Raw genomic sequence first — 13,785 nt, forward strand, 5'->3', positions numbered from 1 at the left:
CTGGGCCCAGCTCTCCACCCCGCCCATTCACAGGAGAGGTGTGCGCACGTGTGTGAAACCTCCTGCTGTGCTGGTGAGCACTGAAAAGAGGACCAGCTGGACCAGCCTTTCTTCACGGCATCTGCCCCTCTCCCGCTTCCTCTGTGGAGCCAGAGCAGTGCTTTAGCCTCCCAACCGCTGGGAGAGGGAGCCGGACATGCGCTGAGCAGATGGCGCAGCTGCTGTCCTGGGGCTGGAAGCAGGACCCCCAGGCCTCTTGCCAGCCCCTCTGCCACCGGGGTGGGGGTCTGGAGGTGCACTCAGGAGGATGGCAGGTGGGTCCCTGGAGGAGCCCAAGTGGGAGGCAGCACCCACAGCGGTGCCCTCCCTTTGGCTGGCAGCAGCAGCAGCAGCTCCCAGGGGCTCTGGGCAGGGCCACTTCCCTCCCACTCTGCCTGGGAGCCTCAAAGGGTCTCTGCAGGAAAGCTGCACCCCCCACATTCCCCATCCCCCGCTGGCCACTTGACCTGCCTCCCAAGTCATTCCATCTTGCTTCTGAAAGGCTCCTTGCAACTGGCTGGGCCTGCCCTGCTGCCTGGCTTGCATAACCCTTTTCACAGTTCCCCTGAAGGATCTTGCTATAGTGCCTGCAAGGCAGCTAAAAGCACACAAAGGCAGCATTTTTCCTCCTTCTGTTTCAACAGCCCACACAAGCCCCCGCAAGAGGCACGTGTGGGAAGGAATGATCGCTTGCAGCTTCCCAGGTGGGTGGGTGGGGGAACTGCTTGTTTCCTGGGGTGGAAATGATCACTTTGGCTGCCCCTTTGCATCAGGGGAAGTGGACCCCAGGTGGCCCAAGTGGAAACAGACGGGGCAGGGGATCACAGGGGGGGCAAAAGATTCCCCCTCTGAGTCTGCCTGCGCTTGGTCCCTTTTCCGCTCGCCTCTCCTCACTCTCAGGCCTAGTCAGATCTGCTGCTTTGTTCCGCACTGGGACTCAACCACTCTTGGGCCAGTTCAGATCCCCCCTCCACCCCCCCACTTCACCACTCTTTGCTCACACTTAAAACTGTATCCCTGGTCTGTCAAGGGTGGCTGTTCGAGGGGGGGGGGTTTAAGAAAACACCAACCAGAGCAGCCAACAGTCTTCCCCTGCTGCTGCCGCTGGTGATGGTGCTGCCCAGGGCCCCCCGCCTGCTGTTTGCTGCTCCTTCCTTCTTCCCTCACAAGAAGAAGATGGGCCTGTGCAAAGGGCAGTCAAGGGAAACAATGGACCCTCCCACCAGAGTCACTCCTTGCCTAGATGGGATGCCCAGTTGCCGTGATTTACACCCACAGAACATTCTGCACAGTGGGAAAAGTCAAGGGGAGGAATCCAAATGTGGTCCCTTCAACCAGGGGCTGGATCTCAACACGGAAGGAGCTGAACTGTGAGGCAAAGCAGCCGGGGACTTTCGCAGTTCCCACCCTTGAAGGCAGCTGGAGATTTAGTCTGCAGCTCCTGCCCTTTGCACTGCCAAGGAAGACCCTCCCTGACCTCCCCCAACTCAACAACGGCCTCTAGCCCAGCCTCTCTGCTTCAGGAGAGGCTGGCTGTCCACCGGAGAATCCCCTTCCCAGGCAGAGCGCCACCTCTGCTCTGCAGGCAGCAGCAGACTTGCGGTCCAGCCCCACGGGGGGACAGGACTGACCCATCTCGCTTGTACTCTGCCCTAAATGCTCAGGTTGCCCTTGGCTGTTGGCAGGTGTCCCCCGTTCCCCAGGACCTCCAAGTCAAGCTCCCTCCTCCGTACAGGCACACTGACCTGCAAGAGCAGCAGGGGACGCTGACCCCCCACCGCCTCCCAGACATTTCAGCCCAATTTGCTCCCCTCCACCACCAACCCACAGCTCCGCCAAAGGCAGAGGGGGCAGGCTAGCTCAGCAGCAGCAGCAAAACGACCCACGAGAAGAGGACGAGGTTTACCGTGTTGTCTGAGAGAGGCGGCAGAACAATGATCTTCTCCAGGGTGTTCATCACCACCCTCCAGAGATCCTTCAGCACCCGTTTCAGCACCGTCTTCTCACACACGTCCGCAAAGAGCGTCAGGCTGCATGAGAAGAGCCGGGGGAGGGGAGTGTTTGGGTTAAGAGAGAGAACCTTGTCATGGCAAAAGCAGGCCGTGTGTGTGTGTGTGTGTGAGAGAGAGAGAGAGAGAGAGAGAGAGAGAACAAGGGACCTCTCCCTGGGACAGGCACAGTCAGCCACCACTGTCTTGCTAGAGTAACAGGCCCACCTGGCCCACATTCCATCCCCAACAGCAGCCAGCCAGTTACCCCTGGGAAGCTCACTCACTAGGCATGAAGGCCAGAGCCTTCACCTGTTTGATCCAAAATCTGATACACAGAGATACTGCCTCTGACCATGGTGCTTTCATCTATCATGGCTAACAGCCGTTGGTAGACCTGCTTTCCATGAATAGGCCTAATCCCCCCCCCCGATACACCCCACCTAAGGCGGTGGCCATCATCACCTTATGTGGCTGTTTGCTTTTATTCTGACTGCCAGCTCAGCCTAATGCTGCAAAGCTGAACTAATCCTTTCCTGCCATCAAGTCTGAATGGATGAGGGCTTCGGATTTCTATGGGGCCGACAGCAAGAGACAGGTGGCTTCGCATAGAGGCTGGTGTGGGGGAAGAGAGAGGGCACAGGTGGCTTTCAGTGGGCAGTGTCTGCACGCCACATGCGGGCTCCCCCACGCCCTCCAGTCACAAAGGTCTGAGGAGCCAAGGGTCAGGCCTCAGGAAGCGGCACAGCAGGGTGCGTGTGGCCACTGCCTGGGGCCTTGCAAGCAAAGCCCCGCCCTGCTCTGACACTGAGGAGCAGGTGAGGGGGCTGGGGGGGATGAAAGAGAAGGATCAAGGAAGCCTAGTTGCAGGTGGGAATCACTGAGGTAAGGTCAGAGCAGCAGCAGCACACTCAGCGCCACAGAAACGCTATGGATTCAAGAGCTGAGAAAGAGATGGAGACTCTGGGATTTCCCAACTCACAATCATCCTCCACGTAATTGTGACCGAGGAGAGGAAGGCAAAGGCCGAAAGATCCACGTACGTGAAGGAGGGAAAGGCTTCTCTGACAGGAAATGGCCAGGGAGAGCCCTGCTGTTGCCTACCCCTGGATGCCCCGGCTCAGCAGCTCTCCAAGGTCTTTCCCAGCTCTGCCAACTGGGATTCTTCCAACTGGGGACTGCTTCTGCCTGCAAAGCGTCACGTGTGTCCACCCCCAGGGCTATGTCCTTTTCCCTTCCCTCAAAACGAGAGAGAGAGAGAGAGAGAGACAGAGAGACGGGACCCCATGGGCCCTGTTCCTGGAACAGTGTGGGGGAGGAGATGTGTGGCCCCAGACAAACAGACTTGGGGAATCTGCTTGCATTAGCAACTTCTTATGACCCAATCAGCAACCTCTAGGTTAGCGCTATCTTGATACTTGGCCAAGCACGCGAAGTCTCAAATATTCAGCATGAATGGTCAAATAGAAATTGCAGGCCAAGGGGTGGTGGTGTGTGACAAAGCAAAACAGACCCTTATCATGTACCCCCAAAAGTCTTCTCCCAACTCTCTCTTGTTGTTGTTGTTGTTATGTGCCTCCAAGTCGACTATGACTTATGGCGACCCTATGAATCAGCGACCTCCAAGAGCATCTGTCATGAACCACCCTGTTCAGATCTTGTATGTTCAGGTCTGACTCTCTCTTACATGGCCAAAAAAGAAAGGAAGAAAAAAAGGCAAACAAATAGGATTGTGTCATAACTACGTAGGATTGGCTGTTACTTGACAGATATGGAAGATCATGACAGATACAGATGATTGCAACTGGGAACTGAATTATATTAAGGAATCCTTAAATAAATGACTGATAATTGCTTGCACGGGAGGGCATCAATTGTACAAGTGGATGATCATCCACATAAATGTGCAACGCTTCAAAAATTGTCTCAACAGCTGTTAAACGCCAACACAAGATAAACACCACCAGCTCTCCAGGCTGCAAGCAAGGCAACCACTTAACCTTCCTGCATCATGAACCAGTTCTCCTCCTCACCTCTGGAAATGTGACTCTCTGCAAAGGCAGTGGTGGTGGTGGCAGCGACAGCAGGGCGGGGAGGGAGGAGGAGATCCAGAATGGGGAGGTGTGGAAAGACACACTTGGTGAAGCTGAATGAAAACCTCCAAAGGGCACCCACACATTTGAGGAACACCCAGAACCTCTTCACGGTGAATTACAATGCACACGTACCAGATGTAAACAACTCAAGTGAATTGAGATGGGTGGGTGCTAGCTAGGGAGTCCAGGGCGAGGACACTCATGTCTTGTGGATGCCACTCCCACTGTGAACTCTGCCATTGTATTCGCCACTCAAGGTGCTGCAGCCCTTTTGCCCGGTTGGCATAGGAGGCTGGATGCAGCCTGACTCAAAGCAGCTCTTGTCATGCCTAAACTTGTCAGGAAAGCCCTCTGAGGGCTCCTCTTCGGCCATTTTAAAAGTTCTTCCACACCTCAGCCCCAGCTAGGACTGAGAAACCCAGCAGAAGGGGGGCACTTTCACAGAAGCAGCCATTTGATTTTAAGATCTCCCCCCACACACTCTTATTTGGTCTGCCCTAGCCGAGGGCGCTCACTGCAGGTGACCCCCATGAGGTCTGCGCAAACACTGGTGCAGATCTGTTTTCTGTCCTTACTTTCCATCCAGGAAATCCATTAAGGGCCTGAGGACGTTGTCTGCATCTTGGGCTACAGCATTTGGTGGGGCATTGCCTGCCCCTTTCACCTGGCACAGGATATCTGACATCTGTTTGACACATTCGTCGATCTGCGTCTGGAAACTAGAGAACAAGATTACTCTTCTTGAGACGGCAACGCAAGAGTTAAAAGGTACCCCCACTCACACAATTCGGCAGCATTCCTGTGTGAACCTGGGCGGCCTTACCCAGAGCAAGTCACCACTTCATGCATTCTCAAGCATTCTCCTCCCTACCGGGCTGGCTGGGGCTGATGGGAATCATAGTCCCAAACACCTGGAGTGCACCATGTTGGGACAGACTGCATTTGACCAAATATCCCAGTCACTGAAGGCGAGGAAAGACAGTCTTCAGGGACAGGGACATGGGGAGGACACTTGGTTTCCTTTGGATGGAAATCAGGCCAGGATGCCTCTCTTCTCACTCTCACTCGTGTTGAGCTGGCAGAGCACGGCATCCTTTCATGGAAGCGCATGGAAACACAAGAGCACCCTTTTGCCTATTAAAATGCCTCTTGCAGACAGGGGATCCGTGGGGTACAACTCCCAAGCAAGGGACAGGCCAGCCAGGGTGAGAGTTGTCCTCCTTATAGGGAGAGGGGAGCTGTCAAGACACAGGGCAGAAGCAGAGAAGAGTTTAAAATGCCTCAGCCATCTGGATGCCAGCAGGGGAACTGTGTATTCACTACTTGAATCCAATAGTTTTTCAGGGCCGGAAGGATGGGCACTTGTACCCCAAATCCAAACAAGGGATTTTATTTTATTTTATTTGGCTGAGTCCCCAGAATGCGAGATCAGTTTTGATCCTGTATTCCAGTAGAGGAAGGGGACAAGCCAGTGGATGTTGAGCGGATGGGATTGTACTTATCACCCAACTCTTGCTGAGCTCGTGTGCTGATAAGCAGAGCTGCAAGGGGGGCGTGGGTCCTTCCTGAGCTTCAGAGCTGCTAGGGACGTGATCCTTCTCTACCATTCGCATAGTTGCTGCTTGCGAAAGCTGCCATACTGTCCTCTGAATGTTAAGAGAGAAATTAGACTTGATCAACGAGCCGGTGAGCAAAATCTGGCAGTGACAGGATCCCAAGAATATGAACTCGAAACAGATTTCACAGTTCAGAGAGCATTTCACTTTGGATCAGGCAAGAAATACGTAAACATTTCTCGGTTTTTCAATTGCTTTTGTGAGTGAGGAATTAAGAATTAAACGGAAAGGCAAAATCCAGACCAGTTTCTCCATGTACCAGGTTATGCTTCTTTCTCCATCTTGTAAAGTTGGAAGGATTTCTTCCCCAGAGATTTATTTATTTATTGAATTTATATCCCTCCCTTCCTCCCAGAGAAGCCCGGGACAGCAGACTGCAGGTGCCCACCTGTTGCCAAACACAGCACTGAGCTCATCCAGAACGTTGTTCAGCTTCACTTGCAGTTCCTTGAGAGAGTCGCTGGCTTCTGCATCCAACTGCAGACAGAAGAAGAGAGGTGAGCGGGCAGACAAAAGAAAGCAGCTCTCTGGCAAAACCAGCTAAGAGCATCATCAACCACTATCTCTACCTCAATTTGGAGACAGAGTATAGATCCAAGGCCAGCAGGCTGGGAGGGTGGGTCTATCTGTCAGTAGCAGCTGGGCATGAAGCGAGGTGGGCACAACTCCGCAATGTCTCCAGCAGCCCCAAAGCTTGCCAGTTATAGCATGGCATCAGCATGCCCTGCCTGGCAATTGACACAGCAAGTGAAGGTCTGCCTGCCCCCAGCAACTGCCGGCTCTTGTCTCCACCTGACCCGGGTGGAGTTAAAGACAGTTCAAACTCACTGAGCCAAATCAGTAAGACAGCACAGGTGCCACGCTGCACTTTGCTCCATCGTTCTGTTGCGAGGAAAACGCAGAGAAATCTCAGGTCGTATCTCGTCGCAACCTTCTCACCCACTGGGGCAAATTAAAGACCTTGGTTTCAAATGGCACCAACATTAAGATGGCTTAACATAGCAGCGCCAAAACACACATTTCTCTTGGTGAAGCCTTTGAGTCCTGCATGCTGTCTACAACCCTTCCGTTAACACTAGGCTTCGGAACCTTCTCACCCACCCACCCATCCCATAGAAGACCTCCTCCTTGCAATCCCAATGCGGGATGGCTCTGGACTCTGAAAGTGTCTGTGTGTTTCCTGTGCATGGGACACCCCAGCACTCAGATCAAGTGGGAGCCCCATTCTGGACGAGCTGCCGTGTCCACCCAGTGTACAAAAGTGTCCCTGTCCTGACGGGGGTGGGGCTTTACCTCCACCTCCTCCTCAGTCAAGATGGTGTGGGAAGCCAGGCTTTGACCCAGCAACAGCCGTGGCAGCCGGCTGCACTTAACCGTTTCCCTAGGCTGAGGAGTAAGAGGGCGCACGCAGAGGTGGCTGCTTATTTAAGCCTCTCCGGATTTAAACAGCTGAAGCTGGCGAGTATCGTGACTTCTGAGGGAGCCAGTCTCATTACTGTGTGCATGGCAAAGGCACTGCTGGCCCCTGGCATGAGTCATGCTGCCCAGGCACTGGGGACAAGCATTGCAAGGAGTGACATCCTACCCCCTACCTGGCATCCTTCTTCCTGCCCCACAGGCCTAACCAACAGCAAGATTCAGGGGAGGCAGGCAAGGAGAGCGACTCCCAACAGAGCCAGGTTCAGCTTTGCTGGCTAAAGTCAAGGGGGATTACATCTGCTTTCAGGCTGGTCTCAACTCCCGGTTGACCGACCAGGAGAGAGACCTCAGGGTTGTAGTGGACAGCACGATGAAAATATCGACCCAGTGTGCGGCAGCTGTGAAAAAGGCAAATTCCATGCTAGCAATAATTAGGAAAGGTATTGAAAATAAAACAGTCGATATCATAATGCCGTTGTATAAATCTATGGTGCGGCCGCATTTGGAATACTGTGTAAAGTTCTGGTCGCCTCATCTCAAAAAGGATATTATAGGACTTCCCAGGAGGATCCCTCCACCTGTGCAGCCTCTGAGACGGGCTCCCGTCTTGGATGAAACTTTTTCAGTTTTAAATCCAGTCAGAAGGGTCTTTTTTGACTGGGGATAATTTCTTCCGGATAAGGAAGAAACGTGAGATTTCCCACACAGCTTTGTTGTGATTGTTGGAGACTGGAATTCGTCAGAATTGTCTGTGAAAGAAGGTCTTCCAGCAGCTCGGACGGAGCGAGGATTTCTAGCTAGCTCAGCTGAATAAGTGACCCGTTTTTTTTTCTTTAAAGAAAAATGGACTAACAGGCAAGCATTCTCCTGTCTACGCTTATTACTTTCTTATCTATACAGCTAAAGAGATTTGTCAAAGAACCAGCAATTAAGAAAACCTGGGTGAGTCAAAACTTTCCTTCTCTTTTACTCATGGAACTAAGGGGGAAGAAAATAAAAATAGCCTATCTTTTTTTTATTGCAAAAAGCTGACATGGAAAATAGCATTATAAAGATTACAACGGATGAGGGGTTTCTGATTGGAAGAGAAAAGAAAAATCTTTTTGATTTATAAGACTTTTGTGTAATATATGTCTGGGACTATTTTTTCTGATCTACTTTTTTTTTTGACGAATCTGCTCATTCTTTCTGCTACTAGTTATTGGACGCTGTGAACTAAAGCCGTTTTTACACTTCTGGGCATATAAGAGATAAGGGCTGTCTAGAGTGTGATGCCAGTTGGTTTGAAAGATTAACTCCTTTGTAACTGGATAAAGAAATAAACTGCTCTTTGCTTGGGACATTGAAAATTGAAGGAGTTTTGTTCCTTTGGCTTTAAGAATGACAATTAAGAAGATCATGGATGTACAAGAAGGGACTTTATCTTTAGACATGTTTCAGAAAATAATGAATGGGATTAAGTCAATAAAACAAGAACTGAGAAATAATAGTCAAGCGTTGAGAATTGAATTTGACGAAATGAGACAGGAGCTGAAAGAAATTCAGGATTCTATGAGAAAGGAGAATAAAGATAGATCTGGAAAACCAAACAAGGATGAAAGAGAAATTAAAGGCAAGGTTCAAACTATGGAGATTGGATTAAATATGGACATGGAAAAAGATTTGGATTTCCTGGCTGTGATGGATCCTGGAGATAAATATTACGGTTTGGAACTCAGCGCTGTCCCTGAAGGAATTGAAGAGATTGGAGATAAAGATATTATCGGTTCAAAAAAATTCCTGGACTGGAAGGATTTGATGGAACTTGAAATGGAGAAAGTTAACAGAATTAATCCCTGTTTTGTGTCAATGGAAAAATCTTCAAGAGATGTGCTAGTGTATCATGTAAAAAAGAGGAACAGAGATGCGGCTTTGCAACAATACTTCAGTGATACGTTCGGAATTGATGGCAAGAAAGTATCTGTGATAAAGGAAATTCCTATCAGACTCTTATTATATGACTATGACAGCAAGATTATTGGGTGCGTAAAGATGGAAGATGGAACCAATACGGATAACGGAAGAAGAGCGATTTGAAATTACTGGACTTAGTAGACTTGATGAGTTGGATTAATTGACATGTTTATCTAGAAAAAAAATTGATGGACATATATCTCAAGGATTGGAAACTTCTCTTTGATTTTTTGTGGAAGAATAAAATGATATGATGTTAATGAGATTTGAAACCAATTAAGATAACCGCTGGAGGAAGGTGATTTTATAATCTATTAAGAGACAGGCTTGTTATATATTATAGATTTATAGCTGAACTACGACAAATCGGAAGTCAATATTTTTATATTTTTTTCTTTTTTTATTGTATTAGTTATTGATTTGTGTTTTTTCTTTTTGTATTGTTTTGGTTCTGAAAATTTGAATAAAAATTAATTGGAAAAAAAGAGAGGATATTATAGAGTTGGAAAAGGTTCAGAAGAGGGCAACCAGAATGATCAAGGGGATGGAGCGACTCCCTTACGAGGAAAGGTTGCAGCATTTGGGGCTTTTTAGTTTAGAGAAAAGGCGGGTCAGAGGAGACATGATAGAAGTGTATAAAATTATGCATGGCATTGAGAAAGTGGATAGAGAAAAGTTCTTCTCCCTCTCTCAGAATACTAGAACTCGTGGACATTCCAAGAAGCTGAATGTTGGAAGATTCAGGACAGACAAAAGGAAGTACTTCTTTACTCAGCGCTTAGTTAAACTATGGAATTTGCTCCCACAAGATGCAGTAATGGCCACCAGCTTGGATGGCTTTAAAAGAAGATTAGACAAATTCATGGAGGACAGGGCTATCAATGGCTACTAGCCATGATGGTTGTGCTGTGCCATCCTAGTCAGAGGCAGCATGCTTCTGAAAACCAGTTGCCGGAAGCCTCAGGAGGGGAGAGTGTTCTTGCACTCGGGTCCTGCTTGCGGGCTTCCCACAGGCACCTGGTTGGCCACTGTGAGAACAGGATGCTGGACTAGATGGGCCACTGGCCTGATCCAGCAGGCCCTTCTTATGTTCTTATGTCCCCACCTGCTCTTTTACTGCAGGACACACGACTGCAGGAGGAGGAGATGGCTGTGAAAATGAAACATCAATCTGGTTCGCATATAACGCTAAGCCATGGTTTGCTTAGGCAAAGTATACTTTGTCGGAATGCCCAGCCGAGCAGAATAACTATGGTTTGTTTTCTGGCAATAAGCCAGGATGTGAAGCCATGATTTGTTATTGGCTGACACACCATGGCCTGTTTTAATTATGGTTTGGAGTTATGTCTGAAACCAACAGCCATAAGGACACAAGAACACTCATGGGGGGAGGCTTCCATCTGGACTCCCAACAAAGCTCTGTCAGCCGCTCCAAGGCAGCTGCTTTCTCTGCCAAACAGAGTCCCGAAGCAGCCTGAGGGTCCTTGTCCACGAGCCTTCCCATTCCATCCCATCCACTCCAGAACCCTTGGCCTGCCTTGCTGGGGCCATACTCTTCCCTCGATGGGGGGCATCGCGAGGGGTCGGGACAAAAAGGGAGCACAAGGCTGCAGCACATGCTGCACATGAGTGACCTCATCCGGTGTCCCCACAATGGTGGTGTGCGAGGGCTGTGCTGATTTACTTTGTCAGGAAAACATGCATGGCCTTGGCTCTGCACAGCGCGCTTTCAAGATGTGCCCGTAGCAAAATATTTCTCTAACAGCAAGTTGCTGCTGCAGTAACAGGGACCCGACAGCCCCTAAACTGATGGCATATTCCACCCTGGGCTCCTTCTGGGAGGAAGGGCGGGATATAAATTTAAATATTAAATAAATAAACAAACAATAATCGTGTCTCCTTCCTCACGTGAGATGATCATTTGAAGCGGCAGTGCTCGAAGACGCAAGTGCCCTTACTTAAATTAGACTGACTCCGATTCGAGATTGGTACAGATACCTCCCCCACCCAATCCTTTCCCAAATCAAGGCCCATCCCTCATCTCTGTTCTTCCTGCACCCTCCTGACTAAAAACAGCATCCTTTTAGGGAACAGGGTGGTGGGAGCTCACTTTTGGAAGATGCTTTTCAAATCAGACTCATTAAGTGAAGACTTTGCACATTCTTTTCTCACTTTTCAGCATCAATGCTTCACTCAAGTTGTGACCATCACATGGCAAATGAATTGTGTAAATGTCTCAGGCCATCTTTACAGCAAGAGTCAGCATATCCATAGAAACCCTCCATTAAGTCAAGTGTTGGGATCACATTTGGCAAAGGTAGTGATCTCGTCATTCCTCCCTCCTTTGTCTATGACAGGAGTAGCCAACGTGGGCCCCTCCCTCTTCATCCTTGACCATTAGCCTTCTGGCTGGGGCTGATGTGAACTGTACTTCACAACATCTGAAGGGCACCACATTGACCATCCATGGCGTATGACAGAATATCTGCCAGATAGCTAGCTACCCATTCCCCTCAGCAGGCTTCTACTGAAGTGCACTCCCCACGTAGCTGAGGTGCACGGAATGTGGCCCCTCTGACACGTACGGTGATGGACGCTATGCTTCCACGGAAGGGCCTAGCCAGCGGTTGGGCTCTTCCTGGCGCTTACCTCCTTGGCACCCATGGCTTCAAACATCTTCTCCAACTGCACCCTCAGCTGCTGGATGTTGTTCATCAGGATGCAAGGCTGCACAAAGGGAGGAAGCATCAAAGCCTAGGTAACGACCAGGGTGGCAAGCCTCAAGGTCGTTGACTCTCTCTGTGAGAAGCCTTCAGAGCCAGGTACAGGCGATAAGGCCAGCAATGAGGGAGGAACCTTTCTTCTTTTAGGTGGGAAACAAGTCCTGCTAATTATCGTGCCCAGTGAGCCAGCAGGGAACGGATCGCTCTCATTTCTGGGCCAGCAGGGAACGGATCGCTCCCATTTCTCCCTCAGCCAGTCTCTGAGAAGCTCAGATGATGCGTGGGGCTGGAAGGACTCTTGGACTGAGAAACAGGAAGGAACTTGGGAATGGGCTGGGATGGCCACATTTTCCAGAGGAACTTATGCTCTCTCCCCCACCCTTCTCTTACCATTGTGGTTCTTCCCTTTCTTTTTTCTTTAATGAAATTGCAATTAAAAATAAATTTAAAAAAAGGATTTGAAAGAGGGAGGGCAGGGTCAGAAGAGAGATTCTGACAAGACGGAAACACTGTCGTCATCCTGAATGAACAAACAGACAGGACATGTCGGGCCAGGAAGCGCCTCTTATCTTAAAGGCAAGCTAAAGGTGAACTAGCAACATTCTGCTCCAGAACGCAGCAGAAAGGCTTACAAGGTACTTTGCGCCTTGAGAACTAGACTGCAAAAATTTCATTCCCACAACCCCTGTCTGCATGCAGACTTCAAGACACCAGCAATTGCATTTTCGTGCAAATCAAGCTAACGCACCTGCACACTGGCTCCACACCGTTACTTAGTTGGTATTACAGTAAGCCATGCAAAAAGCGCTTTATCTGCTAAAAGGCACATGTCTTTCAGGATATGGCTAAGAAGGGGGCATGTGCATGTTTTCTTCCTTGCTTATCACCTGAAAGGGTTTTGCATGTCATACCTAGCTGATGTTTGGAACCAACTCAGGCGAGGGACTCACCACTTTCTCCTTAGAGCAGTAGGACTGGAAACTCCTGGAGACAATGTCCGCGTACTGCATCAGCACCTTCCCGATGGTCTGGAAGTAGACCAGAAATTACCCACTTCTTTCTGAGCAGTGCAAGAGCAAGATCACTCTAAGAATCAGGCCCTCAAAGACGAGGCCTCAGGAGAAGCCAAAGAGCAGATAAACATTACCTTGGCAAAGCGCCGCATGTAGCGTGCAACAATAGCAGGATCTGGGCATTCCAGCTTCTTGATGATTTCAAAACTCTGGTTGAGCTGGGTAAAGACATCTACCACCGAGCAGGAGAAAAGGGCGTGCTCAGATGTCTGCTGGAACTAAATGCAAAACAGAAAGAGCAGGGATCACATCTGGAGGTCTTGAGTTTACTACAGGGCCTAAGGAGCTGTCCTATACCCTGTCAGAATAATGGTCAATCGATTCTCAGGAATCGTTTGAGTCACAAATGGCAGCAGTTTCCCAGGATGCCTCAAGCACAAGCATTTCATTTTTTACTTACTGAATTTATTCACCATTTTTCTGCCAAGACATTCAAGATAGCAATACTGAAAGATATTTGTTTACTTATTAAATTTATATCCTGCCCTTCTTCCCAAAGGCCCACAGCAGCAAACACACAAGCTATAAAACAATTAAATCATCTAAAACCAATGACACCTGAAGGGCCATAAGTTTCCCATGCCTGTGGTACACTGCATGTCAGGGTACTTGAGAGACCACCTGATCCCTTATACACCCAGTGGGTCACTGCAGTCTGAGGGAGGGCTTCTCCTGCAAGTTCCAGAGATACCAGAAGCCCGCTCCACAGTAACTTGGAGCAGCGCTTTCACTGTGGCTGCCCATTCTGTGGAGCAGCATAGAATCATAGAATAGTAGAGTTGGAAGGGGCCTATAAGGCCATCAAGTCCAACCCTTACGAGGAAAGGTTGCAGCATTTGGGGCTTTTTAGTTTAGAGAAAAGGCGGGTCAGAGGAGAC

At 49.5% G+C, this 13,785-nt stretch overlaps 1 protein-coding gene across 2 annotated transcripts in view; it reads right to left on the reverse strand.

Annotated features, from left to right (window-relative positions):
* The window catches only part of UNC13B (unc-13 homolog B), a 285,289-nt gene that overhangs the window by 13,370 nt on the left and 258,134 nt on the right, over positions 1 to 13,785 (reverse strand). For both annotated transcript variants that reach the window (XM_061612817.1, XM_061612815.1), the window contains exons 28-33: positions 12,982 to 13,125; positions 12,785 to 12,862; positions 11,761 to 11,838; positions 6,128 to 6,216; positions 4,699 to 4,842; positions 1,946 to 2,069 (exon numbers count right to left, since the gene is read on the reverse strand). In XM_061612817.1, coding sequence (XP_061468801.1) covers positions 1,946 to 2,069; positions 4,699 to 4,842; positions 6,128 to 6,216; positions 11,761 to 11,838; positions 12,785 to 12,862; positions 12,982 to 13,125 — 657 coding nt within the window. The remainder of the gene's footprint in view (positions 1 to 1,945; positions 2,070 to 4,698; positions 4,843 to 6,127; positions 6,217 to 11,760; positions 11,839 to 12,784; positions 12,863 to 12,981; positions 13,126 to 13,785) is intronic.

Source organism: Rhineura floridana, chromosome 1 (assembly GCF_030035675.1).
Source record: "Rhineura floridana isolate rRhiFlo1 chromosome 1, rRhiFlo1.hap2, whole genome shotgun sequence".
Lineage (NCBI taxonomy): Eukaryota > Metazoa > Chordata > Lepidosauria > Squamata > Rhineuridae > Rhineura > Rhineura floridana.